The sequence below is a fragment of the Rissa tridactyla genome, chromosome 7, assembly GCF_028500815.1.
Source record: "Rissa tridactyla isolate bRisTri1 chromosome 7, bRisTri1.patW.cur.20221130, whole genome shotgun sequence".
Lineage (NCBI taxonomy): Eukaryota > Metazoa > Chordata > Aves > Charadriiformes > Laridae > Rissa > Rissa tridactyla.
Window position 1 is genome coordinate 24,877,698 of NC_071472.1, and position 26,607 is coordinate 24,904,304.

General features: G+C 43.1%; 1 protein-coding gene across 7 annotated transcripts in view; it reads right to left on the bottom strand.

Annotated features, from left to right (window-relative positions):
* TLK1 (tousled like kinase 1) overlaps positions 1-26,607 on the bottom strand; it is a 97,769-nt gene that overhangs the window by 46,799 nt on the left and 24,363 nt on the right. For 3 of the 7 annotated variants that reach the window (XM_054207916.1, XM_054207915.1, XM_054207914.1), the window contains one exon: positions 25,960-26,220. Coding sequence is in view for 2 of the 7 variants with exons in the window: in XM_054207912.1 (XP_054063887.1) it covers positions 24,360-24,504 (145 nt within the window). In the remaining 5 variants the exon portion in view is untranslated. Of the gene's footprint in view, positions 1-23,869; positions 23,973-24,359; positions 24,680-24,702; positions 24,722-24,954; positions 25,047-25,959; positions 26,221-26,607 lie in introns of those variants that run through there. The other 4 variants (XM_054207918.1, XM_054207919.1, XM_054207912.1 and 1 more) reach the window with 4 other exon arrangements.

The window sequence follows — 26,607 nt, forward strand, 5'->3', positions numbered from 1 at the left end:
TAATTTTTTTAAAAAGTTACCAACACTACCTAGCTGTTGTATTTTTTGGGAGTGGCAGTATCTTCCATATTAATTCACCTTTCAGAACCATATATAGCCTCTCCTCTAAAAACTAATATAAAATATACAGATTTCTTATCCTGAAAAGGACACTTTTTGTCAGAACTCTTTTGAAAAGAACTCCAAACTTCTCTGAGAATTTGCTAAGCAATGGGTTATGTCAAAAGTCAAAGTTATAAATTCAGAGAAGCATTTCAGAAGTTTTTTCATGGCATTCGGTACAATAAATTATAGCATATTCTACCTTAGCAAGACAAAGATGTAAGGAATCAGAGGATTTTCCATCGCAGTTTGAATTTTTCAGAACTGGTGACCAGAAAATAATAAAGTGCAACTACACTTGTACCCCAAGGACCCACACCTCCAAACAGCAAATATTGGCAAAAGATCCAGTTATTTCACCAAATGCTTGCTCATACCTCAGTAAAATTCACATTTTAGGAACAAAAGTTCAGCAGAGAGTTGTAACTGCAAGTCTTCACCTCCTAAAACTGGATCTTTTGGGATACACACGCACCGCGATCTCTATCTCAAACACTGCTAGACTACAGAGCAGCGTCGCAGACTCAAACACAAAGGCTTGACAGATCAGACATGTTTTTCTTTTCCACTAAATATGGAATCAAGCTCCAAGACTCCATCTTTATCTTCAACTCTCTTATTACCCTGAATGGACTCTTGTTATCCGGCAGTCAATTACAGCTTCAAGACGAAGAAAGATCAACAGCTTCACACATTGTCAGCTTTCTACAATGAAGATAAAGTTCATTATGCAGAAGCCAGATTCTTCTTAAAACAACCCTCCAGATTAGACTGAGGCCCCCTTCTCCTGAATTCAAGGCCAGCACAAACCACCCTTCACTTAAGTGAAAGGCATAATGGTTGGGTCTGGTTTCTTTAACAGACTTATATGCATATAGCTTTTAATGCCACAGCAAAATACTTCAACACGGAGACCTATCTATTGAAGGGAAGACGACAGTTCAACAATAGCCCAAATGTAAATCAAATTTCCTGATGTGCTCCTAGTAGGCACTCAGATTTTATGGTAACACACATGGTATGAGAATTATGTCCAACACATTTTTAGGAACACTTCACAGTAACATTGATAATATTACCATCACGTAGTCTCTTCATTGACAGTAGCATCCTTTAGATAGTAAATCTAACTAATATCCACCTAAAAGGGTGCCAGGAGGGGGAAAAGAAAGGGGCGGGGGGAGGGGAAGGTGTATACATATCAAATGGCAAGAAAAGCAGCCTGGAAAGCAGCTTCCCCCCCCCACCCCCCCAAATAAATAAAAATTCCTTTAAAGGTATCAAACAATCTTTGAAGTTACAAACACCAGACTTTAAGCATGGTAACCATTCCAAGTATAGAAACCACTGTGCAACAGCATTACAATCCAATCCCTAAAGCCCTTAAGTAACTGTTTATTTCAATCTGAAATATCCTAAATATGCATTTATCCCATTATGTTGACGCTCTAATAATTTAACTTCATAACAATTGAGTATGACAGCTCTTGTCATTCTAGAATACATGTGTACCAGCGGATAAAAAGAAAGCTTTAAAATATCAAATGCAAAACAGACTACAGAAAATTACTAAAAATCCAGATTTTAAAATCCTTGAGCAGTCTCAAAAAAAAAAAACCAAAAAAAACCCCAAAAAACCACCACACTCACAGAACTACTTTTCTTCTTTCACCAACATGAAGATGCATCTTGTCTCTGCATCCACGTGTACCATGGACTTTCTTTTAAGTGAGCTACTCTCTTCTCTCATTTGGAAAAAAAAACCCAAAAAAAACCAACAAACCAAAAATCAAACCATGCACTCAACTTTATTCTTCTCTCTTATCTTACTGAAACTCTGGACTTTCCTTATTGCAGAACCAACCAAAGACTTTTTCATTCTCCACAAGAATAAGGTATTGAAGCTAACAATTCTGCCTTCAAGAAAACAAACTATTTGGTAACAAACTATTTTGTAGTTAGGTAAATGCTGGCAAGTCATCATCATGCTGATCAAGGTCCCTTCCTATTAATAGTAAAACTTTATTGCAGCTTATGCTTTATATATGCTTCAGTACCTTATAAAGTCAATGGGGAATAAAGCAACCCAGAACAAGTTGTCAGTGAAGGGAACATACAGAGCTCTAAAATACAAGTCTAATCAAGTAAAAAAGCTTGGCAAACCAAAATACAGTAAGACATAAAAATGTACGGAGTTAATGTAAATTTCTTGATTTTTAAATTGGAAACAATGACACCTGTTCCATTTAAAATAGAACATTGGGCTGTATGATTGAGAAATAAATCCAAAAATACCCACAAAGTTGACCTGTATTGCTAAACCATGTGTTGAACAGTCTTTCTTTCACAGCATGTTTTGGGGAATAACAGAAAACAGAACTGGAAATAGCCTCGTAAACTACTGATGTGCTAAGAAAACAAGTTGAGATGCTAGTACGATAGCATAAAGCCAAGCAGCAGTAATTCGAGGAGTTCAATTCCAAGATAACAACAAAAACACAGCCCGCCCTCAGCAGAAGGCTTTGAAGCGCATCACGATCCCACATGAATCACAGTCCCGAGGCCACAGTCATCCAGCACTGCAGCCTCACCGGTCAAGAAGGTTCCACTCAACCTAAATCAGCAGTCAGTAGGGTGGACAGCAAGATGCACTCTCTGAGACTTAAAATGAAACAAACAAATAAAATCCCAGAGCTGTATTTACCTCCTAACAATAGCTACATAACCAAAGCCTGGAGGACACAGTTTACCAAGACCCCAGGGTTCCAGCTCTTCCAAAATATTTAACAGAGTAACAACAAACAGCTACAGATTATGCATGACAAAGTTTAACCTGGAAATTTAGAAATGGTTATAACAACTGGGTTTTCAGTCAAGAGGACTAACTTCTTTTACAGGGAAGTTACAGCTACTATAACCTCCAAACAATAGATGACATGAAAGAGTACAGGGTACTACATTAGAGTTTAAAACCTTCACTGTAGCTTAAGCCAAACAGCAGAAGCACATGCAATAGAAAAGGGGGAAAATACATCCTGGTGTTCAAGTGAAAGCAGCTGTCCAAAAAGATCTTAAATGATAAGAAATTCCTAATGAGACACACACTTATCTAAGCCCAGGGTGAGTAAAGCACAGAATCCATTTAATTCATCAAGAGTATTTTCAAACACACAGTGAAAAATGCAACATTTCTCAATCCTGGAGCCAGTAACGCTGAGGCACACAACACAGAAAAAGAAGTATAAAAGTAATATTTCTCACTGAAGTTGTCCTCTCTATTTAGGCACTTCAGTCTCCTAACAAACACACACCCTATCACTGCTAAGGTGCCTAGGTGAACTTAAAATGCTTCTCTTAATAATCTGAAGAGAACTTTTCTTCAATTACCTGATCCTTTTAAAACGAGAAGACTGTGTCCAAAAGAATGGGCAAAGGGACGCGGGCAAGTGAAAGGTGACCACTGCTTATGGGAGACTGGCGGTGAAAGAAAGAAGGGAAAAAGCTGTGTAATTAGCAGGAAGACCAATCAGGCTTTACATAAAAGCTGTGGGAGGGAAACAATATAACTGGCAAATTTTGGCCTAAAAAAGCACAACTATGGTAAATTTAACAAATCATAAGAAAAAAAAATCTTCCCTATAAACATCAGAAGACAGCAGGTTTTGACAAATATAATTTGAAAATACACTTCCAAAGTGCTTTTATAAAATTTGTGTCCACTGATTACAGCTGTACGATCATGAGATGCAAGCTTGTTAAAATACAAAAGTAGAGAAAAAAAGGTTTTTCTGATGTGGAGGAAAAAAAATCCCAAACACAACAACTTCTGGCCAATTTCCCATGAACTGAAGAGCTGACGAGGAAGAGCATGCTGGTCAGGCTGTTGGGTTACCTGGACTCTACCATTCAACATTAACTCTCCCGCTGCTGAAAAAACAGCATTCCCTGTGTCCCCCCTCTCCCCGAGATGCAGCCTATTTCTTTTTGGAAGTCTTTTTCAAAGGTTTTTTCCAAATGACCATAGCTCACTTTTTTAAAATGCTGTTTGAAGGTTGTTTATTTCACCTTTCCCAACAGCTCAACAGTCCAGAAATTTCATCTAAAACAAAAGGAAACGTTGGTTGCTGGATAGATAAGTAATTTTCTGCAAATCATTCTGCAACAGAAATCAATTCTTTAACACTAAAAAAACCTGTAATGATCTTTAGACTTCACCTCTCTCTTTGTTGCCAGTTTTTGGATTTCAATTGTCTGGCTAACAACCTGGGAAAGAAAAGTGAATTACAGAGAAACATGTTCCTGAGGGAACCTCTGCTAACGCCTTGAAGAAAGACTTATGAATAAATGACTTGGGCCAACTCCAGATCTGCTAGAAGACATTTGTGGGTAACAACTCTAAGAGTGTTTAATTCTCCTCGCCTTTCAGCTGGGCGCCCTGTTCTAAGGATCCCTTGGCCACTATGTGTCTCAGATGGCTGCTGTAGGCCGCAGAGGCGGAGATAATTCACAAGTTGCCTACCAATGCCTTTATTTGGCCACAAACCAACAACATATACTCATGCATGTGGGTATATGCCACAAGGATGGCAACTCAGAATGGTTCACTGAGAGCTCAGGGAGTGATTCATACAACAGAGAGGACAATAGCTCCCCAAGGGTCTGTTCTATTGTAACTGGGGCTGAACCAGGCGTGCAACTATGTCCAAGACAAGCCGGTAACGCCTCATTTCTGACGAGTCCCTCTACCAATCTTACCCCTTGGAAGTACAACTGAATTGCTTGAAAGCCATACGCGGCTCAAGAGCAACGCAGGGGCCTCCTCAAGCAAGAGAGAGCTCTCATCTCTGAGTGAGAGCGTTTTCCCTACATACTGCATATAAGTAACACCACTTTCCTTCAACACCACAGGCGACAGACCTATTGCACAGCTGTAAGCACAACCTGCTTGAGGTGCAGCACAGCACCTCAGAAAGATAAGCACTAACATAGGCAAAAGAAAGACTTGAAAGAAAAAAGACAACTGAGTACCTTTAAAAATTACATCCCAAACCTAAAAACAATAATATGCATGTCTACTACAGCTTTCAAGACTGAAGTCTGTCTAACAATTAATGGCGCTGGTGGGTCTGAAAGCTACTGAAGCTTTTTTGCAATATTCACTGAAACAACATCATGCTGCGTCTAATTCCAATCCTGTTTGTTATTCAGAAAACAAGTCAACATTTAGTTTTATTTGGCATGTGAATCCTTATAACAGGTTGGGGTTTTGCCAGACTTTTCTTTATGTTAGCTCTTCCTGAAGGAATTCTTCACAATTTTCCTATCTTGCCCCAGAAATTATTATGGCATTATTTTTGCAGTGGTTTTCTCCATATTAGTGATGGGAATTGTCAAGTATAGAATAATTAATAAAGAGAAGATAATATGTAGCACAGAACATTCAACATGGCATCTACCTATCCATTTCCCAAACTTCTAATGTAACTCCACATGCACCATGTACAGGAAGAGTTAGCATAGCAAATACGACTATGAGCAACAGAACCATGACAAGGTCCTTCCTGAGTCTGTTGAATAATGTTTAGCGTGATGAACGAAGGGAAAAAGAAAAACTGAAAGAACATGCAGTATATTCCTAGTATCTCAAAAGCTATTTATCTTGGAATTGCCACCCCTCAAAAGCAGGAAGGAGGCTACATTTTGAAGAGTGGTGTCACTGTATTTCCTCCTCTCTGCCACACACCTTAGACAAAAACTGAATTCAACAGATCAGTTCATGGGCAGATGTCCTGGTTTGAGGTAAAACAGAACCAATTTTCTGCTTTGTAATTTTACTTTTTAGCTGGGCCTCTTCTAACTGACTGAAGTCTGAAATTAACAGTATATTGTTCAGAAACTGTTCACTCTCAGAGTGATAAGACCTGATTATACCAAGGAATGGTATGCACAGAGGCTCTTGCTTATACTTATTGCTATAACAACCAAGGTCAGCTAACTTTGCTGCTTGCCCCGTTAGAGGGTCAGAAGCAGAGAAGCGTAGAGGGGTCCCACCTGCAGGGAGGAGCAGACGGGACAGGTGACCCAAAACCGACCAACAGGGTATTCCATCCCATCTGCATCACGCTCAGTATCAAAGCTGAGCGACCAAAGGGGCAAGGCTGCTCTGGCTCGCTCTTTCTTCAATGGCCGATGTCTGAGGAGGACCCTGTCTGTTTGTCTGCCTTTGATCCTGATCCGAGCATTCCTGACTCTAGTTCCGGAATTCAGCTCCTGTCGGTCACTGACTCCAGTCTGGGACTTTCCCTGTGTCTGCTGGTGACGCGATCGTCATCCTGGGAGCTGGATACGGTTTTGTATATATTGTATACTTTTTTCTTTAATTTTTATTATTCTATTATTATTTACTATTTTCTTATTTATTATTATTTTCATTAAAGTAGTTTAGTTCTTTCTTTTTCTAAACTCTTAAATCTCCTTATCTCTTCCTCTCCCCTCTGAGGGAGGGGGGGGCCTCTGTCGTTCTGATTGGCCAATCTGGCCAAAACCACGACAGCATAGTAACAGAAACCTCTGCTGTGCCCAACCGCAGAACAGTCCACTTGGAAGAAGAATACCCCACATCAAAAAATCCCTCTCCATGTCCAGTAACCTCCTTCTAGGCTCTTAAAAACAATGTTGAGTTAGGTAAGATCAGAATGTACTTCCTACGTTGAAATCCCAAACTGCAAGATCTTTCCCCATGATGAGACCCCTCCTGTATCAATCCAACAGAAAAGCCACTACAAAAAATACTGCACAGAAAACTAGCATCAGTGAATAACATCCCTTCTGGAAACGTCCTACTTAAAAAGACTTACTCTGAACTCATACAACTAAGAGCTTAAACAGTAAAAATTTTACTAAAAATAGATTTCCCGAGTTGTTGGCTACAATACCATAATCAGAATGAGCCTGACAAAGTCGTCAACATTCTGAACATATACAAACTAGATGGCTGATATCCTGAACATGTTTGTTACAGAGAATTATATCCATTCCTTTGAAACTTGTCACTATGTACTCCCAAGCATCATATTTTCCTGCTTTCTTAAAAAACCTGGATTACTCACTTGCAGTTGTTCTCTAGATTATTCTGAACTGCCAAGAGCAATCAAAGAGCAGGTCCTGATTTGAGAGAAGGACTTCGGTGGCTTTTCAACCCCACCAACTTCCACCACTTAATAGCAAACTGGCAGAGCCAGAGTGTTTCAAAGAAACAAAGTTTGTTGACATAGTCTTCACTGACCATTTTGCACTCCTCACAGCTAAAGACAGTGATACCCGAGAACAGGTTTATCGACTGGTTAACTCTCACTGTCTGAAGTACTGCTCTAAGCATTTAGTCCATTTAGAACAAATGTATAGATACTGAAAAAAACAAATGCATCTTCAGTAAAACTCTGACAGCATCTGATTTGAACATCTGCTACAGCGACGGAATAATCCGAGATACAAAGTACTCATTTAAAGTGCTTTTAATAAAGTTTTGTTCAAGACAACTGTCAGTTTTGGCAGCAACCGAGTAGCCAACTAATACATCCTTCTGATGTTTCTTGTCATCTCTGACCACTGTAGTCTGTGCCTGCACAAACGTGATACAAAAGACTCTATAAAGTCTCCCATAAAGCCTTAAGCAATCACATCTAGGTTCCATGCAGCTTTCTCCTGGAAAGAGAAGATTCAACACACAGTTGTAAGGTCAAAAGCAGTAACTTTTCTTTCTTCAGAGTTAAGAACAATGTTCTGGTTAAGGAAAAACTACACTAAATGCATTGCTTTATGATCATATGCTACCAAGTTAGAAGAAAGATAAGAAGAAAATATGACTGCACTCCTTTGGGTTGCTTTAGTCTACTGGAAATCCTCAGTCAATCAAAAGTTAAAAAGTCCTTGTTAGTGTCCCATAGGGCAGTATCAGTGCTGCTGTATTGCACTGCACTACTACTACAACCGACAAATAAATACACAATACACAGAGAAGTAGTTTATGCTTAGAATCCCCCTATAAGGTAAGAAAAAGCCTATTTATATTTTACAGATAGCACCTAATGTCTTGGCCAAAGTTACACAAGACATCTGTGGCAGGAACACTAAAAGACTGCCTTCCTACGTAGTAAACGTCTGCCTTGAACACAACATTATGTCAAGAGAGATAAAAACTAATGCAGCCTGGGCTGCACACATGCAGGTGACATGCTGCCTGCCTATCTCTACCAGCTCCCTTTTCATCTCCATGTAGAGGAATCCGCAGCAATTACTGTTGCTTCCAGACAGCTCTGTAAAAGGTAACCGAACAGAAAGGGAGAAGCAGAATTTGCCCATTTCAGCTTCGTTTGCTGCAAAACCACACGCTCCTTATCCCCTTGGGGAAGCAGCAGTGAGCAGGGAGAAGCACACTGCAAGTTCATGGGTCACTTGTTGGCGATGCTGACTAACAGGTCACAAGATAACACCCGGTTTTGTGATAACTCACAAAAAGTGCATCACACTGAACAAAAGCTCACCGCTTTCCATCTCCCTACCTGCTTCTATGCTGAAAAGCACTAAAAGCCTGGAGCAGTTCCGAAGAAGAAACATCTACCTAGAGAAACACCAGAAAGTACAGTAAATTTCATTTGCTGCATTCAGTTATAAGGAAAACAAACCAGGAGCTCTAAATGCTCGAGTCCACGAAATGGCTGTTCTGCAAGAATTTAAAATGGCACAGGCCTTTTGCACATGTCAAAAATAAACAGTAGTTTCTGCTATCTAAGGAAGGAGTGAAAAGGAAGTTAAAAGCAGAGGTCACCTACCGAGCAGGAAGAGCGCGACCAATGCCCCTTCCCACAGGGTTTTTGGTTCTCACCCTCACTCCTCCGAAAAAGTAAACCATGAAGGAACAAATATAAATTGTGCACCTTTTCCCCAAATAAATTTGTCTGAAAGTTACCTATAGGGTAGAAATGCAGTCCAACACCACCCCCCCAACAATGTCACAGAATAAGTGTATCTTATTTTTCTGAGTTATAATACCAGTCATTTGGTACTTGAAAGCTGTATTTGTGTCAATAGGAGCGTGTTTCAGTCGTTAATTCCCTGAACTTCCTAATCTCCTTACCTCTGTAGCTCCTACTGACATTTCTGCCCTCATGATCTTTGAAACTCCCCCAGCGCAGAAAGCCCACTGACCCTCAAGGCAAGTGTTCTGCTCCCTGGAGGACATAAACCGCTGATCACAGTACGTAACTCTTAACCTGTATTGGTTTTGCCGTTACATGGCAAGGAACATGCTACAAATAAGAAATTAAACCAAAAAACCTAAGTCTTTCCAAATATATTAATCTATTTTACTCATAACATTGCGACCAACTAGAACTTCAACCCCTATATACTTACGTAAGAGGCCACAGTTTAAACATCAAACATGCAAAAAAAAAGCTTATTACACCTTTAAGATTAAACTGGGATGGTAAATTCACCTCTAAGTGTAACCACAAGACTCATGAACTATTCTGGCTTTTGAACTACACCATTTTAGGGAAAAAAAAGGTATTAACCTCTAATAACACCATCAGTTTCCTCCTTTCAAAATACTTGCATGGCGCACACAGAATAGAAAATACTAAGAATTGAAACAAAAATAAAATTTGCATTGAGAGATTCAGACTGCAGCTTCGTGAGAAACCACCACACCAGCAGGCAGCTCACCCAACGGGGAACCTGTGAGATGGCTCACCATTTTTCTCTTGTAGGCACCCTGTCTAGAGGCCAGGTGTTGCTCAAAGAATCAGGCAACTAGATACTGTTCCTTAGGTTTTTGTGGGTTTTCTTTCTTTTTTTTTTAAAGACACAACTCGACCAGCAGCCTCTGAATCCAAGCTCCACTGAACAGGGGAAGAAATTAATTTTGTCAATGTCCATCTAGGGAGAAGCCTCTCTGAATACAGCTCTAAATATACAAATCACACACACACAAAGCTGACACGTTAATGACTACACCTACATTTTCTTAGGACCTTGAAGCATTGCTCCATTCTACAGATAGGGAAAAAATGACACTTGTATGAAACCATGCATGAATCAGTGAAAGATTAAGTTTAAGGCTAAGGGGAAAAAATATTTTAAACTTCGTACTCATCCTTCTTTCAGCACAGCTATGGAGCCTGTTGATACCAACAGTATACATTAAATTCAGTTGCAACTTTGTGTACTGAACATTTTTAAAAATTCAGCACCCTCCCAAGTTCACAAAGAAACATCCTATGTAATCATCTGTCAAAAATTTGGTTTTAGTGTTGCTCAGCATTATCATTTAAGAAATCTGCATTACAGCCGGTTCTCCTATCCAGCGCTCATCGCCTAATTTTAAACCAGCTTTCTTTTCTGCTATACTATGGCACTTTCATTCAAGTTTTAGAAGAAAGAAAGAAGGGATTCTCATTCCTGTCAACACAGTCCCTTCCTGAGAACTGCCCATCTTGCAGGCTGAGTGAAAAACAGACTTCATGGAACAAAGTCTGTGATCACGTGAATAAAATTTCGTAACATAAATGCAGTTAAAGCCCCGGGGGGCAATGAGAAATTAGGAAAGGGCAGAGTTATAAATCTTTGATATTGCAAATAAAAAAAAACCACAAACATATTTTCAGGTATATATTCAAAACCTATTTCAAGACAGCAATAAAAATACTTATGTGTAATTAACATCATTGACCACGTAGAAGCACCTAAACAGAAGGGCTGTGTAGTACTTGTCCTACAAAACTAACCACATTTCTTCCTAGTCAAAGGATAAGGATGCTACACTGGCTTCTGCGGACCACTGCAGCCATAATTTAAGCAAAAACAAGTGCGATCCAAGTTCTCTTTCCCAACTGAAAGGAGATAAAGCAGGACTTCTCCTTAAACAGCTCACACCAGAGGCAGGGGAGGACCATGAAATCCCTTGGATGGCCAAAGCAGGCTTCCTGGAGCCGACTTCCTACAGCCAACTTGACAGAGAGAGAACTGCCAGTGCTACCAGGAGGGAGCACCACACCTTACCAACTGGGTTGCTTTTCACCTGGGATACATTTAACATGACTGTTTCCGTACTCCTGAATTTGGGGGTAACTAAATACCAAGCTAACCACATGGGAGATTTTTAAAAAAATGAATAAATCTATAAACAAATCTATAACGGATACAGAATCACAGACTTGTCTAGATTGGAAGGGACCTTTAAGATAATCGAGTCCAACTATTAACCTAACACTGCCAAAAGCATCTCTAAACCATGTCCCACGTCTACCCATCTTTTAAATACCTCCAGGGATGGGGATTCAACCACTTTCCTGGGCAGCCTGTTCCAATGTTTGATAACCCTTTCAGTGAAGAAATTTTTCCTAATATCCAGTCTAAACCTCCCCTGGAGCAACTTGAGGCCTTTTCCTCTTGTCCTGTCGCCTGTTCCTTGGGAGAAGAAACTGACCCCCACTGCCTACACCCTCCTTTCAGGGAGCTGTAGAGAGCGAGAAGGTCTCCCCTCAGCCTCCTTCTCTCCAGGCTGAACACCCCCAGCTCCCTCAGCCGCTCCTCACAGGACTTGTGCTCCAGACCCCTCACCAGCTCCGTTGCCCTTCTCCAGACCCGCTCCAGCACCTCAATGTCTTTTTTTGTGGTGAGGGGCCCAAAACTGGACACAGCACTCGAGGTGGGGCCTCACCAGTGCCCAGTACAGGGGGACCATCACTTCCCTCCTCCTGCTGGCTACACTGTTCCTGGCACAGGCCAGGATGCTACTGGCCTTCTTGGCCACCTGGGCACACTGCTGGCTCACGTTCAGCCAGCTGTCGACCAACACCCCCAGGCCCTTTTCCACCAGGCAGCTCTCCAGCCACTCTGCCCCAGGCCTGTAGCGCTGGACGGGGTTGTTGTGACCCAAGTGAAGGGCCCAGCACTTGGCCTTGTTGAACCTCATACCATTGCCCTCGGCCCATCGATCTAGCCCACCCAGATCCCTCTGTAGAGCATTCCTGCCCTCAAGCAGATCAGTACTCCTGACAACTTGGTGTTGTCTGCGAACTTACTGAGGGTGCACTAGATCCCCTCGTCCAGATCATTGATAAAGATATTAAAGAGAATTGTCCCCAATACTGAGCCCTGGAGAACACCACTTGTGACCAGCCACCAACTGGATTTAACTCCATTCACCACCACTCTCTGGGCCTGGCCCTCCAGACAGTTTTTTACCCAGCAAAGCGTACGTCCATCCAAGCCACGAGCAACCAGTTTCTCCAGGAAAATGCTGTGCAAAATGGTGTCAGAGGTGACTTAGAGCATCCAGAACTGGGCCAGGCTCACCTCCATCAGTTAGAAATGGCAGCAGATGGTCCAAATGAGACCAGCGCCTGTACAGGCAGACAAGGTTAAAACCCTGACGTGTACACACCACACTCCCTGCCCCAGTGGACCCAGGCCTGCTGCTTTAGCAGGCTATCTCTGCCACGAAAAAACAACTGAAATATCCGAACTGGTAAAAGCAACTGAATAAAAACACATCGGGAAAGGGAAAGTTTCTCCAACAGCCGTTCCCAAGCTGGAGGCTGCCCTCATGGCCCAGCCAGTGCCCCAGAGAGGTGGCAGCTGCAGTTACCGCACGGCCACTGTCAATTCACATGCCCCATGGCAAGTCTACACACAGATAAACTTATAAACACAAAAGACAAATGACTGAGTACACCATGTAGGTTTTGGTCTAACTGTTAAAAACCAACCAGTTTAGGCTCTAATGAAACCCATTCACATCCCTAACAGCTAGTCACACAACTATTGTGGTAGTTACCTGAGTCACTAATTCGCTAAGTTCATTTACTGCTTTCACATAATAAAATATTGTTCTGCAAGTACTACATGCCAACATGATTATTTACCAAATGAGAGAACTCATGCTAAAAATGTCTTACTTTGCTAGAAATAAACTCTTCTGCTCAGTATCTTTGGATCATTCACATAACAAAGCCAACAGATTCAATGAGTCAACAGATGTAACAAAAAGCAATTGTAATGTAATTATAATTTTTGACTTAAACCTAAAAAACATGAAGAATTTCCGTTATTAAAGACTGAAAAAATACTAGCAAAATCTGTTATTTCCCCAAAATCCCCCATTTATACCTTTATCCACAATAATCTTAAAACTGGATTTCACCTTTTTTTCAAGTGGTAACAGGTGGTCAAGCAGAATTTTGACACCCAAACTGAACCGACGTTCCTCTCCAGTCTTTCCAGACACAGCTGTGAACGCCTAAGTGCAGGGAGCACTCACCATCACTGCTGGCTCTACAGTGGGAGAGCTCCCACCCAGTGACACGCTGTGACCCAGCGTGTCACACGCTTCCACCCACCTCCACCCAGAGACAGGAGAGGAGAGACTCCCAGGTACGTCCCTGCACAACCGTGTCCCCCAGAGCACCTCCAGCTGAGCATGGGCAGTCCATGTTCCGTTGTCCTTCCCGAAGGCTCCTGCTTCTACCGCATGGACCCGCTCCCTTTATCAAAGATTTACCCTCCCTCCAGCAAAATCAACAGCACGCAGAAATGAAAACTGAGCAGGATGACAGCAATTTGAGGAAGAAAATGATAGTTTAGAGAAGTGCAGGGGAAGCAGAGGAGCAGGAGGAGACTGGAGGTAACCTTTGTGGGCCAGCAGTGGTCAGGAAGGGAAACCCGGGGGTAGGAGGTGGCTGATCAAGGGACCTGGTCTAGAAGCAAGCACACATCCCACCTGAAGGGCCACAGGGATGGTGGAACACACAGCCACATTCTGCAACTCCTGACAGCCACTGGTACTGCTGCCTCATCGCTCGTTCCCCTTGGAAAGATGGGATTTCAAAGACACGAGAACAACAAAAAAAAAGGTAAAAATAGCAGGTTCTATCTCCCTCTATTTTTTTTTTTTTGTATGAACAAACTTGAAGAAATAGAGATTTAAGAAAAGCAGCAGGAAGGTGGTGTCAGACACTGGCAGAGACCAGTGCCTGTTGTTTGCACTTCTCTAGAAGAGAAAAACAAGTGAAAGGCTTGGAGAGAACAGCACACTGCGATTTAGCCAGGAGAACAAATCAGGTCAACTTTCAATCACACAACACGGGGAGGGGGGGAATAAAAAAATCATTATTAAGGTCATTTACTGGAAATTATTTTGTTGTCACAGCTTCAATATATAATTCCCAAATTATGATATATGTTGGAAGTATAACAAATAGGAAGAAAAATACAAGAAATACAATATCAATGTATAATCTAATACACAACCAGACTGGTTTTTTTGTGAACGCTACATGTTTCTATTCTTCTGTTTAAAAGCAAACAGGAATATAAAAAGCTAAAACTCAAACTCAAGATATTGCAAAACAAGAAGCCAGATTTTATATCATCTGCAATACTCATCAGCAGGTTTAATGAAATTACATATCTCAAGAGATGAAACAAGTTTTTCAGAAGTGTGTAATAAGAGACAACAGGAATTTAGAAGATTTTTACGAAAAAGCAGCTGAAGTTTTTGTGTAAGCTTAGCTTGTTTATGAGACTGCTGTGGGGGATGGGGGGTCCTAACAACAACATTAGTATTCCTAATGACTAAAGAGACAGCTCGTCAAGACTTCACACACACATTTTGTGGATATACAAAAGAGTGTACATGCACGATATATAAAACTGCCTCTTCCTTAATACTAACCACTTGGACGTTTCTGACGTGACAACATGTATCACGCAAGGGACTGGAAAAAAAAAATATCTATGGATGCAGAATACAAATTACCACCTAACAAGGAAGTAAAGACCATGCTATTTGCCTTTCATAGTTTGAATACTGGTGTTACCCCTCTTAGGCGTTATTAGTACCACAATCATTTAATAATAAAATTTAATTAGAAAGAGGTAATATGCAATCTGATTATATAAGTAGAGGTAAATTAAATAGGCAATGAATTTCACAAAAAGCAATCACATACTGAAGCAATAACACACACAGCAAAAAGTGCGTTTTTTATCTCATTTAAAAATTCTAAACCTGCATCTTCAGGAATTACTTCTATTTCTAATCTATAGTAACTTTAAAATATGAAAATCCTACTCCTTCTAATGGCCCTTCATAATACGAAATACAAAGGTACTGTAACAAGAATTACTCCACTTCATTCAAAGTTAAACGTTGTAGAAAACTTGCAAGATAGCCTTTTACCATAGTTCAGCACTGTGAATAAAACTACTGAAACTAAAATGCAACGCTAATAATAAAAAAGTTTCTAAAACACGCACCAAAGACACAGCAACCACTCCCAAACAACAGCCAATTCAAGGAATAACTGACTTGCAAAAGAAACAAAAACCAACCAAAAAAACCTAGTGACTAATACCGATAAACCTACTCTTAATAATCCATAACCACCAGTACCACAACTAAAACAAACAAAAAAATTACTTTATGAAGATAATTACACCACCTAGACCCACCACCACCCTTCTCACCTGGCTGGTGAAGGGAACACACCAGGGGCAAAAGAGCTGGGAAAGGGAAGCAGGACACTTTCCTGGATGTACTTGAGCAATAACAAAGGATTTTTAATTTGAAAAGTTTCAAAACTTCTGACACCTCTCTTAATACAACTTTCAACAGAACTGATTCAGAAATAGATCATTACCCATCAAGACTAAAAGAATTTCCCAATAAATTAAGGTCTCCAGCATAATACCTGCAAAATGTCTCCCTACATAAGCTAACATAATACTTGTAAAAAATAATAAAAAAAGTTATTTCAAAGTTACTCAATTTTTCACCATACAGACAACATATTTATTAAGAGAACTGGTTTCATTACAATCTTGTATGTGCAAATAAGGTTGGTCTTTACAATAATATCACTTAGAAAAATATAAAGCTTGCTGTAAGTCTCCAGTGTCAACCAAATATATTTGTCCTGTCCAAACAAATAAACATATTTTTAATTCTAATTCTGTATATATTAATTTAAAGATATATGTTTCTACTGATGTTAAAGAGAATATTATTAATAATGTGTGGATTTTATTTTTCAATTGCTTTATAATGAAAATACCAACTTATTAAAGGACACTACTTCTCTCATCATTTTTACTAGGAGTAAGTGAATCAGCTAAGAAATAGCAAAGACCTCAACCTCCCTGAGGACCAAAATAGCCAGAAACAGGGTATTAGGGGACCAAAAAAAAAAAAAAAAAACCCAAAAAAAAAGCATTGGCAGCAGTACACCTGCAACATTTAGGACAAAACTGTGGAACCTCTGAGACCTCTGAGAAGGCAACATTAACTAGAAAAAACAATACTTAACAAATACAGCTATGCAGCATAGAGGCCTGATTAGCCCAAGCCACAGGAGTGAAAGAAAAAAGTATAAGAAATCCTGCTTATAGCATCATCTGAGTTTGTCTCCACAAAATCAAGAGCTGCCAGAGTTCAGTGGTGGTGAAGAGAAATGGCAAAAACCTCTGCTGTTAAAGCTGCATCATCCCAAGGACACCAGAGACCCACCAAGTGAAGACCAGCATCTAAATTGTATTATTTCAGACTTACAGGAGTTACAAAGAGCAACTTAAAATATTTATTCGTATATTTAACATTACTTTCCAATGTGTTGTCCTTATGCATATAGTTTAGAGGTTTTATCACTTACGAAAAAAAAAAAAAATTTGCAATCCACCAGAAGCTACAGCTGCAGGACACAGTGCCTGAAGCATTTATATGCTTTGAGCTCAAGGCACAATCATAAAATTAGTTAAATATCTAAAAGGCTGGGTGTATGTGACATCATACAACGGATTTTTCTAAAAGCATCAAGATTTCCTGGTTTTCCTCAAAAAAATACATTTTTCTTCCCTTTCTCTTATAGGTATAGCTGTATTAGAAGTCCAAAGGAAGGGAATGCACTACTTGCCGATGTCCAAGTAATTATGATAGGGCTTCATTTCCTGTAAAAGGCACTCTGGAGTTTCTTACCACCATCCTCATCTCTTAAAATCTATTTTGTTCTTAAGGAATGTGCTTTGTTCTTCAGGACATTATAAAGAAAGCACCGTGGCCTTTAAGTTTCCACCCACTTAAAATTGTGCAGATATGATGAGGCAAGATACATTGCTTAATGTTCCTGCTGCCACCACTCAGCACGAGGCGGCGGTCCCAGGGAATACTGACCTTCTCCATGAGGTTTCATGTAAAAGCTCCAGCAAATTAAGTTTCCCATTCCAAAGCAACCAGATTCCCATCACAGTCGTGTAATCATCCAGCAACCCCTAGCTTTCCCTCTAAATCCTTGAAGACACTTGTCGGCCTCAGAGCCACTCCAGCTAAAGCTAAAAAGGCCTTTAGAGCAGATGGTGGATCATTTTTCTTATTTGCGTATTTTAAAAAAACGCTCCAGCGTTAAACGTTTCAGCTAAACTTGGAGCGATAAGAATCTATGGCGAGGTTTAAAGTTTATGATCTATTAAATTCGCACAAGGGAAAAATACATTCAAACAATATAAACTTTAATGCTCTGCTGGCAGCCAAACCCTCACATCGCTGGAAGCTGCGGTCGAGCCGCCTGGATTGGAGCTCGGAAGCACTTGACTGGCTTTTGCCTGCAACCACCTCTGCCATTTTTGTTTGTCCAACCACTTCAGTAGTTGGTTAGCTCAGAGCTGCTAAAAAGCAATGGACAACTTGGAAAGCAGCAGAAAGAAAGCCTGGCTTTCTTTTCCAAATGATGAACAAGAAGGAACAGCGACTGGATTTGATCTATGAACTCCAAATCTCGCAAGGTGCGGTGACCAGAAGTAACTGACTCAATTCACAAACTACAGACAATTCTACTTAACCTGGTTTAACCACAAAACACATTTGGATGTATTTGTTTCTTCTTGTGTATCTCGCACAATTGGGATTCATTTTGTTTGGCTGATAAAGTTAGCGAAAAGCTGTCTAAAGCACGGGGAATTATGTTTCTTAAACCTTAAGAATCTAAGCTGCATAACTACTTAAATAAATGCGTATAGATGTGTACTCTCCTGCCTAGCAAGAGGCATGATCAAATTAGACCAATCAGAATCAACTTCTCTTTAGGAAAAATAATTAAGCACAAACGCAAAATAAAATTAAAAACAATTATTTAATCAGGATTTCCTGCTCGCTGATTTAAGTCATGATTAAAATTAGTAATATAATCACTCTGATTTTAGTCAATCCCTCCCGCACGGACCCAGCCTTCCCCCGTCAGTCTTCAGCACGTCCAACCTCACTTAAGCCCTTCTGCTCCACTCTGCTGGGACTAAGTATGACTGAGGTCGATTAAAGCTTACAAGCATTCATGTTCCTGCCACCTACCGCATCCTCCCCAGAGAAAGGCTGGTTGCCAGGATTTTTCTGCTGGCATCATCCCGGTGCTCTGCTAAGGAACGAAAGAAAGGAGTGAGACCTGCGGAGAGAAGGTGCCTGGGAAGGAAGCAGACCCTTAGTTTCTGTCCCAAACAGAACATCTCAACAAGAAGGGAAATGCAGGAACCAAAATACCTTCCGATGCTCACTAAGACCTTCTCTATTGCCACCGACTCGATCCTTAAGTACTGAACGTAAAGCGCAGTACTCGTCCCTTATTATTTTCAGCAAATCCTTAGAAGTTTTCCACTTGCGAGCCCACCCAAGAAACTGGGTTACACCGCGGTGGCCAGCTTCTGTTTAACTGCTCTCCAGCGATCACAACTGGAGCACTGGCATTCTCAACAGAAACCCCGACCACTCTTCTTCCTCTGCCCACCCTCACCTCCACCCAGAGCAATATGGCAAACCAAAATTCCCTTTTCCTCTTTCACAGCTGAAACACACCAAGCCAAACAGAAAGTTCATAAAGACAAAGCTTTATTCCCCCCACACACACACACCTTGTGTGCTTTTTAGGGGAGGTACAGCTCAGGAAATACTGTACCACATAAACACAATTTACTAACTTCAATTCCAAAATTTTCTTGTGTAAAAAACTCAGCATGGAGGCAAGAAATTTAGTATGGGAGTAATCTGGATTGGGAGCAATCTGGATTGGGAGCAAGTACTGCTTCAAAGCACAACCTCGTATCAAGAATACAGAAAGCATAAAGGATTATTTAAGCCTGTCATATTTCCGTAATCTCCATTCTTCAGGTAGCAAAATTCAATATTTACTGTGATGCACATATATACAGTAGCCTTTCCCAGGAGTTTCAACAGTATTTTTCAATCATTTAGGATTACCAGGCTCTAAGAAAATCCAAAGAGATGTCAAGACTAATTGCAGACCAGAGTTATTACTAAGAAGCAAGTTTACTTCAGCTTGCTGAAGAAAAGAATTTACTTGCTGAAAGAAAAGGCAAACAAGAAAAAAAATGTATAGAGGAAAGAATGAGAGAAATAACAAGCTTTTTATTTCAATGGAGATAATAATAAATAAATACAGCCTGTCCTTAAAGATATTGATTGTTTCTCCATTTAAAATGGAATAGGTTAATGGGAAATTCCATTCCAGGCAAGTTGAAAGAGAATTAAAACAAAACAATAACCCAGGTACTAATTTGCTGTATTCTCTGCAGCACTTGCCTTTTAGAAAACCAGATGCAAACAAGGGCCCATATTAAAAAAAAAAAAAAAAAAAAGGTCATCTTCTCCCATGGCTCATTTGGGCACACCATAAAACCTCATGGGAGTCTGGCATAAGCATCAGCTCACTATGAGAAACACATCTGCAACAAAACCAGCAATAATATCACAAGCTAGAATCTGTGCATATCAATGGAACAACATAAAGTCTTACACAACACCTGCTCATGCTACAGCCAGTCTAAATAATCTTTTACGATTGCTGTGCTCATCCTGAAGTAAAAATACACCATCATCTTTAAACACGAAGCGTTCCCATTCTTCTCTGCTCCTACATAAACTGGCCAAATCCATAAAAATCTCCATCTACAGTTGGAAGATAAAAAACAACAAACTTCCTGAGAACTTACCGCTTAAGCAAATAAGGCAGATGAGTTTTTACACTACACGCAAACAACAGAAAAAACAGCCCTGCAAATTTTAATAAGAACAGGTAGCTTTCATGTTCATGGACTAATATACTGTCTGTAGCATACATGACACAACCCGGCATCTAGGGACATCTTCCAGACTGGAAACTTAAGGAGGAAATAAACTGTACCTTTATGCTCAGACAGAAAACTGCCATCCCATTTTAGGTAACAATAAATAGAAATAATATACCTTTATCAAATTTAAAAAAAAAAAGTCACCAACAAAATTTGCTACACCTACAGCATTAGTTCTTGAAAGAGTATCAAATACTACAAGAAAGATATGGATGTGCTAGAACATGTCCAGAGAAGGGCCACGAGGATGCTCAGAGGGCTGGAGCACCTCTCCTATAAGGACAGACTGAGAGTTGGGGTTGTTCAGCTTAGAGAAAAGAAGGCTCCAGGGGGACCTTATAGTGGCCTACCAGTATCTTAAGGGGGCCTACAAGAAAGCTGGTGAGGGATTTTTTAGGACGTCGGGTAATGGTAGGACTAGAGGGAACGGATTAAAACTAGAGATGGGTTGATTCAGATTGGACATTAGGAAGAAGTTCTTCACCACGAGGGTGGTGAGGCACTGGAACAGGTTGCCCAGGGAAGCTGTGGCTGCCCCATCCCTGGAAGTTTTTAAGGCCAGGCTGGATGGGGCTCTGAGTAACCTGATCTAACGGGAGGTGTCCCCGCCCATGGCAGGGGGGGTGGAACTAGATGATCTTTAAGGTCCCTTCCAACCCTAACAATTCTATGAGTTTGTTTACCATTTTGTCATCATATGTTAATTTGGGCTCAAATTTGAAAACTGAAATTCACACTCCCATCGTGGTAATTCAAATTTGTCTTTGGCCTTCTGTTTTGCTTTTAGTAAAGTGTTCAAAGCCAACAGCACGCACAAAAAAGAACTTGCAAAGCATCATGCCTGACTACCAGACACTGGGGCACTGCCCCCAACCTCCAAGGAGAAGCTATTCCGAGACACTCATATGTATCTCCCAAAAATCTCTTCTGTCCCTCTTCCTCATCCACAGTAGCACTTTCCAGCTACGTGCTTTGGACTTTTTAGTTACACGCATAAAGCGGTCAAAAATCCAGACACTTCAAATATGAAGTTGAGCGATCGCAATTATGTGAGCAGTGGCACAAGACTTAGCCACACAATCACATACTGTGTGTAAAATAATACCACATAACAGTCCTCTTAAATTCCTGATAGCATCTACTGCAGGGCTCTTGACTAAGCGACCACATAGCCCACACAGAAGTTATTGGCATATAAAACAATTGACAGAACTGCAGACATTTACAAGCTATACTGAAATGCAAACAAGAGACAGTTCTGGTACAATAAAAGCGTACGGATACAACTGCATTCAAGTCCTTTCATTGTAAAACCGCAAAACGTAAATTCAAATCCATACGGTTACGCCACGATGCCCCTGTAAGTCAAGATACGGAGAAGACAACGCCCAATAAAAAATGTTGGGAGCGCATTTTGAAAAAGACCAATTATTTTCTTTAATTTCACCTGTATTCCCCAAGTAGTACCTTTTTGATACTAACAAGGCATTGCATTTTTTTTTTAAATAACTTTGTGCAATAGTTATATATGCCAGAGCTTTTCTTTTTGCTTTTCCATATTAGAGCTTCAGAGAATATTTTTAAGACTTCATAAATCAGGGTGCGGGGAGTTTCTGTTCTTAATAAACCAGAAGCTTTAAAAGCCGACATGAGAGATGCGGGCTCACACCAAACATTCGCAGTGAACCACAGGTAAGGCTGGATAAACCCCAGCCCAGGCAGTGCGTTCAGTGAAGGCCTGCGCATCCCAAGATGTCACAGAAGCCAACCAAAGGGATTCGAATCCCTTCGTCAGGCGGCCAGGCTGGGCCACCAGCTCAGCCCAAGCGCCGAATGGACCGTACCTGGAAATATCACCCCCTCAAAACTGGGACATAATCCCCATTAACACCACAAGGTATCACAAGTTCAGAATCGATGGGAGCGCAAACTCCTATAAACACCCTGCACTGCAAATATTGCAACACTTCTGAGTTTGATCCGACATCATTCTTTCCCACGTATAAGCCAATGTCTACCAATGCGCCAACATGTTTATATTTCAGGGCCTACTGCTTTCAGGCAAGATACTTTGTTGTAAAATATACCTACTTAAAGTAAGGTGTGCTGGCAACACCCCACAAGCGTGAACACAGAATATAAACCCAGGCACGGCTGGCAGCTTCTGCTGATTTTCAAACAGAACTACCTATCAAGGACGCACGATTATCGTGACCCAGGAACACCGTGCAAACACAGTACATTATAGCACCAAGCACATGCCAGCCCCTTGATTACTCTGTAACCCCTTGCATCGGTATTAGAGGACGTAAATTACAGTACCCAGAAGAATCCAGCAGCCTGAGTCGAAAGAAATGAAAAAAGTAAAAAGCATCATCATCACGTTAAAAATTAATTTCACAAAAATGCTCTTCCTTGCCTAAATAGAGCTACGCAAGGAACACCATTTTTCTTTAAAATCAATAGATGTATAAGTTGTGCTGCAATAATCATTTCAAGCTTGTATGCCGGGTATCTGAAATACATCCAAAAATACCTCACGTATAGACTCTATGTGAATATTATCTGCATGCATATTCATAACAAGTGCTGCAACACTGAAGAAACCTACTCTTGGTAAACTTAAACTACAGATTTGGCTGGTGGTGGTTGTTTTCCTGAGAGCTTCAGTTTCCCAGGGAAGCCGAGCACAAAATGCCTGCCACTTTACTCAGCATCTTTACCATATACCATAATTCCTTTCCAGATATTTTCTGGAGCATTTCACGTCAATCTACCTGCAGGAGCGTGTGCAAAAGTGACACAAGAGTGATACAAGTCTGACAACTACCGGCATGGAAAATGGAGAAGCACAGACTGCGTTAGACGTTTTCAGGATGTCGAATCCCTCTTACCAAGTCCTCACATCGCTTATCAACAACAACAACAAAAAAAAAGCAAGCAAGCAGCTACAGGAAGACTTGAAAAACAAAGACTCCCCATTTTCACTATTATTTCTATTTTAAGTTAGCAAGTTTCTTGCTCAGGCAATGACGTTTCTGCAGACGCCACAAGAAAGGCTACGCGATATTCATTAAACTGGGGCAAATCAAGCAAAAATTATACAACTGCTCGGTACGCCAAGTATCCGCGTATAAAAGTTCTCCTCCGCCGCTAACCGGCATTCAGCAAGTAGTTATTTTGGCTAAAAGCGCCGAGCAATTCACTCGCTGTATAACTGCTACATCTTGTGGCAATACATCTCAACGCACGGAGGAAAAACCAGACAATACCCGAAAGGGAACAGCGAAGGGACTTGTTTGCTCATAACCTTCATACAGATATTCCCTGCAAACACCCACAACACCCTGCTGTCGCTGTCGGTGTAACACAAGAGGGGAGGAGCAGGGGAGGGAGGAGGAAAATATTATCATCCAAGGCGTGATGGAGGACAGGAGAAAGTTGCAGTCATTCCGCGGTGGCCGTGAGGCGCCCTGTCACTTCTGGCCGGCACACCGGCCGCCCCCCCGCCGCCGCCTGCCCCCCCCCCCCGCCCCGGGGACGAGCCCTCTGCTGTGGGCCCCTCTCTCCTCCCCACCTCCATGATGCCAAAAGTGCCCGACTCCCTCCATCCAGCGACAACGGCCGCATCCTTCGGCGCACCACTTTTACTTTGCCGCTGGCGGAAAAGGGAACCGCTTTCGGGGGAGGAGGCGGCGGCGGCGGCGAGCGGCCGCCCGAGGAGAGCCGCCGCGGGAGGCGAGGCGAGCGGCCGGCCCGGCGGCCCAGGGAGTGCGGCCGATCCCCCTCCGCGGCCCGGCGGGGAAAGGGGGGGGGGGGGGGGGCCGAAACAACGAGGAGGCGCCGCCGCGCTGCCGAGCGGAGGCGGCGGGCCCCGCTCGCCCAGCGCCGGAGGCTCCCTTCGCCGCCGCCGGGCCCAGCGCTTGACCCCGCACCGCCGCCGCCGGGGGCACCAGCCGCTCCCCCGCCGCCGCTCCCCGCCAGCCCGGGACCGGCCTCCGGCGGCGGCCGCCGGGCCCCTCCCCGAGGGCCGGGCCCCCCGCGCAGCCCCGCGGCGCGCTGGTTACCTTCCTTGGGCGGCTTGCCGGGCGGCGCGCCGTGGAGCTGGGAGGCCGCCGCCGCGGAGCAGCCCTGCAGGCTCGGTGGGGACGTGGAGAGCCGGGACCAAGATGGCGGCCCCTCCAAACTTCCACTGCTACTTTGGACACTCATCAAGCTACTTTCCTGGAGCCCGGCAGCCGCCGGGGGCGGCGGGGGAGGCGGCGCGGCGGGGGGACACCCAGCGCCGCGCTCATGGCCGGGGGGCCGGGCCCGACACCGGCGCGGGGAGGCCGCCGGCGGGGAGCGGGCTCCGGAGGCAGGCGGGGCGCGGGAGAGACGGGGCGCGGGGCCGGCGCAACCTGCCCGCACCTCTGCACTGCGTCGCCGCCGCCGAGCAGCCGCCTGTGTCTGAGGCTAACCTTCCCCGCCGCCGCCGCCGCCGGGGAGGGGAGGGGAGGGCGCAGGCGGGGAGGGGTCATGCGCAAACACGATCAGGAGCCGAGCGAGCGCCGGCGCCCAGCCGAGCCGTAGCCGCCCAGGGGCGGCGGGCGGGGAGCGGCGTGTCCCCCCCACTCCCCCCCCCCCCCCCCCACGCAACATCACCACCCCCGGCCAAGGCACCTGCCCCGCGGCCTGAGCGCGCCGGACGCCTCCTGCCTCCATGGCCGCTGCCCTGGGCCGTCCCTCCGTGCGGGAGACCCGCCCGCGCCGGAGCCGCCGCGCCTTCCCGCCCCCCCCCCCCCCCCGCGCCCCGCCACCACGGTGGCGGGGCGCGGGGGGGGGGGGGGCGGGAAGGCGCGGCGGCTCCGGCGCGGAGGGGGTGTGCTGGATTCCAAGTGTTTTCCCGAACAGGACGGTGGAGGGGGGATAAGCATTCCCCCCCCGGCCCTGCGACTCGGTTGTCCCGAGGGAGAAGGCGTCGCTCGCCCAACCGTAACCTGCCTCGCCGCAAAAGCCACGTGCCAGGGCCCGGCCAGCCCTCGCCCAACGGGCCGAGGCACTAGCCCTGAGCCGGGCATCCGTGGAAACCTACCTCTCCGCCTGGAGTTAGGGTAAAAGTGCAGGCATAGTGGAATTTAAACCCCATTTTCACTTTTTCCTTCCTTACAACTAACTGGAGTTAGGTGGAAGATGCGCGGCGCGGTAGTCGGTTGTGGAACAAAGCCTTTTAATGCACAAGGGCAACTTAGGTATGACGACAATCACTTAAAAAATTATCACGGTTTGCAGATACATTGCATTCTGCAGGTATAAAGGAGTGTATTCATCAGCCAGGCACGGCACTCATTTTGTGGTTGCTGTGTGGAGGCATCCTGGCCATCTACTAACCTACTTTCCCCCTCTCTCAGAATGGCAGGAATAGATTACTAATGTCAGGCTGCGGATCTGTGCACAGCACAGATATTACCAATTCTGTCTCTCCTTTTGAAGTGACATCTGTCAACTTATCTAGGATCTTCACCTCCCACAAGTATACAGCAGAGCTGCAAGTTTCTTAGTGATTCGGTATTAACTTGATGTAAAAATTAGTATGTTTACTTGCTAAATAAGTCTGTTCCACGACATATATTTAGTAACGGTTTTTTTGGCAGAGAGAAGTGATCTGATACTTCAACCAAGACTTACTTGTTTTTAAGGACTTGATCCTAGAGAAGACTTCTCAGGCTTTATGTAAGCAAATTACACCAGGAAATTGCTAGTACTTCGGCATGAAGTAAAATGGTGCTAGTTCACTCTGACTGCAATATTAATATTTAGCAGCTGGCATAGAAACTTCTTGCAATTTTAAAACATACTCATAATCCCACAATCCATGTGATAGCGTAAGTGACCGTGCACCTCATTTCCTGATGTGTATATCCTGCTGTGGCATGCCGGTTTTACAACCTGCCAAGGAAGCAGTAGTAAGTTAAAGAAATTCAGTCTCTTTGTTTATGCTCATTTGCATCCACTTAATACACACACGCCCCCCTGTTACCCTTACAAAAACATACATAAATAAGCATTCTTTCTGCCACTTTTGCTTACAAACTGTTGCCTACAAGTCATTCCACTAATACAGTTGGGACTCCTTGTTTAAACGAAGCATCAGTTGCATCAACTAAGGCAACAAGATATGAAGAGGAAGATCCCATTCCCATTCATTACTTCCTCTATCAGCCATGCAGCTTAAATATTATAAAAATGCCAAGATGTCTTTCAAACGGTCATAAATAATCAGATCTTTGCGATACCTCGTCATGTGTTAGAAGGCACCTCACCAAGGGGCCAGAA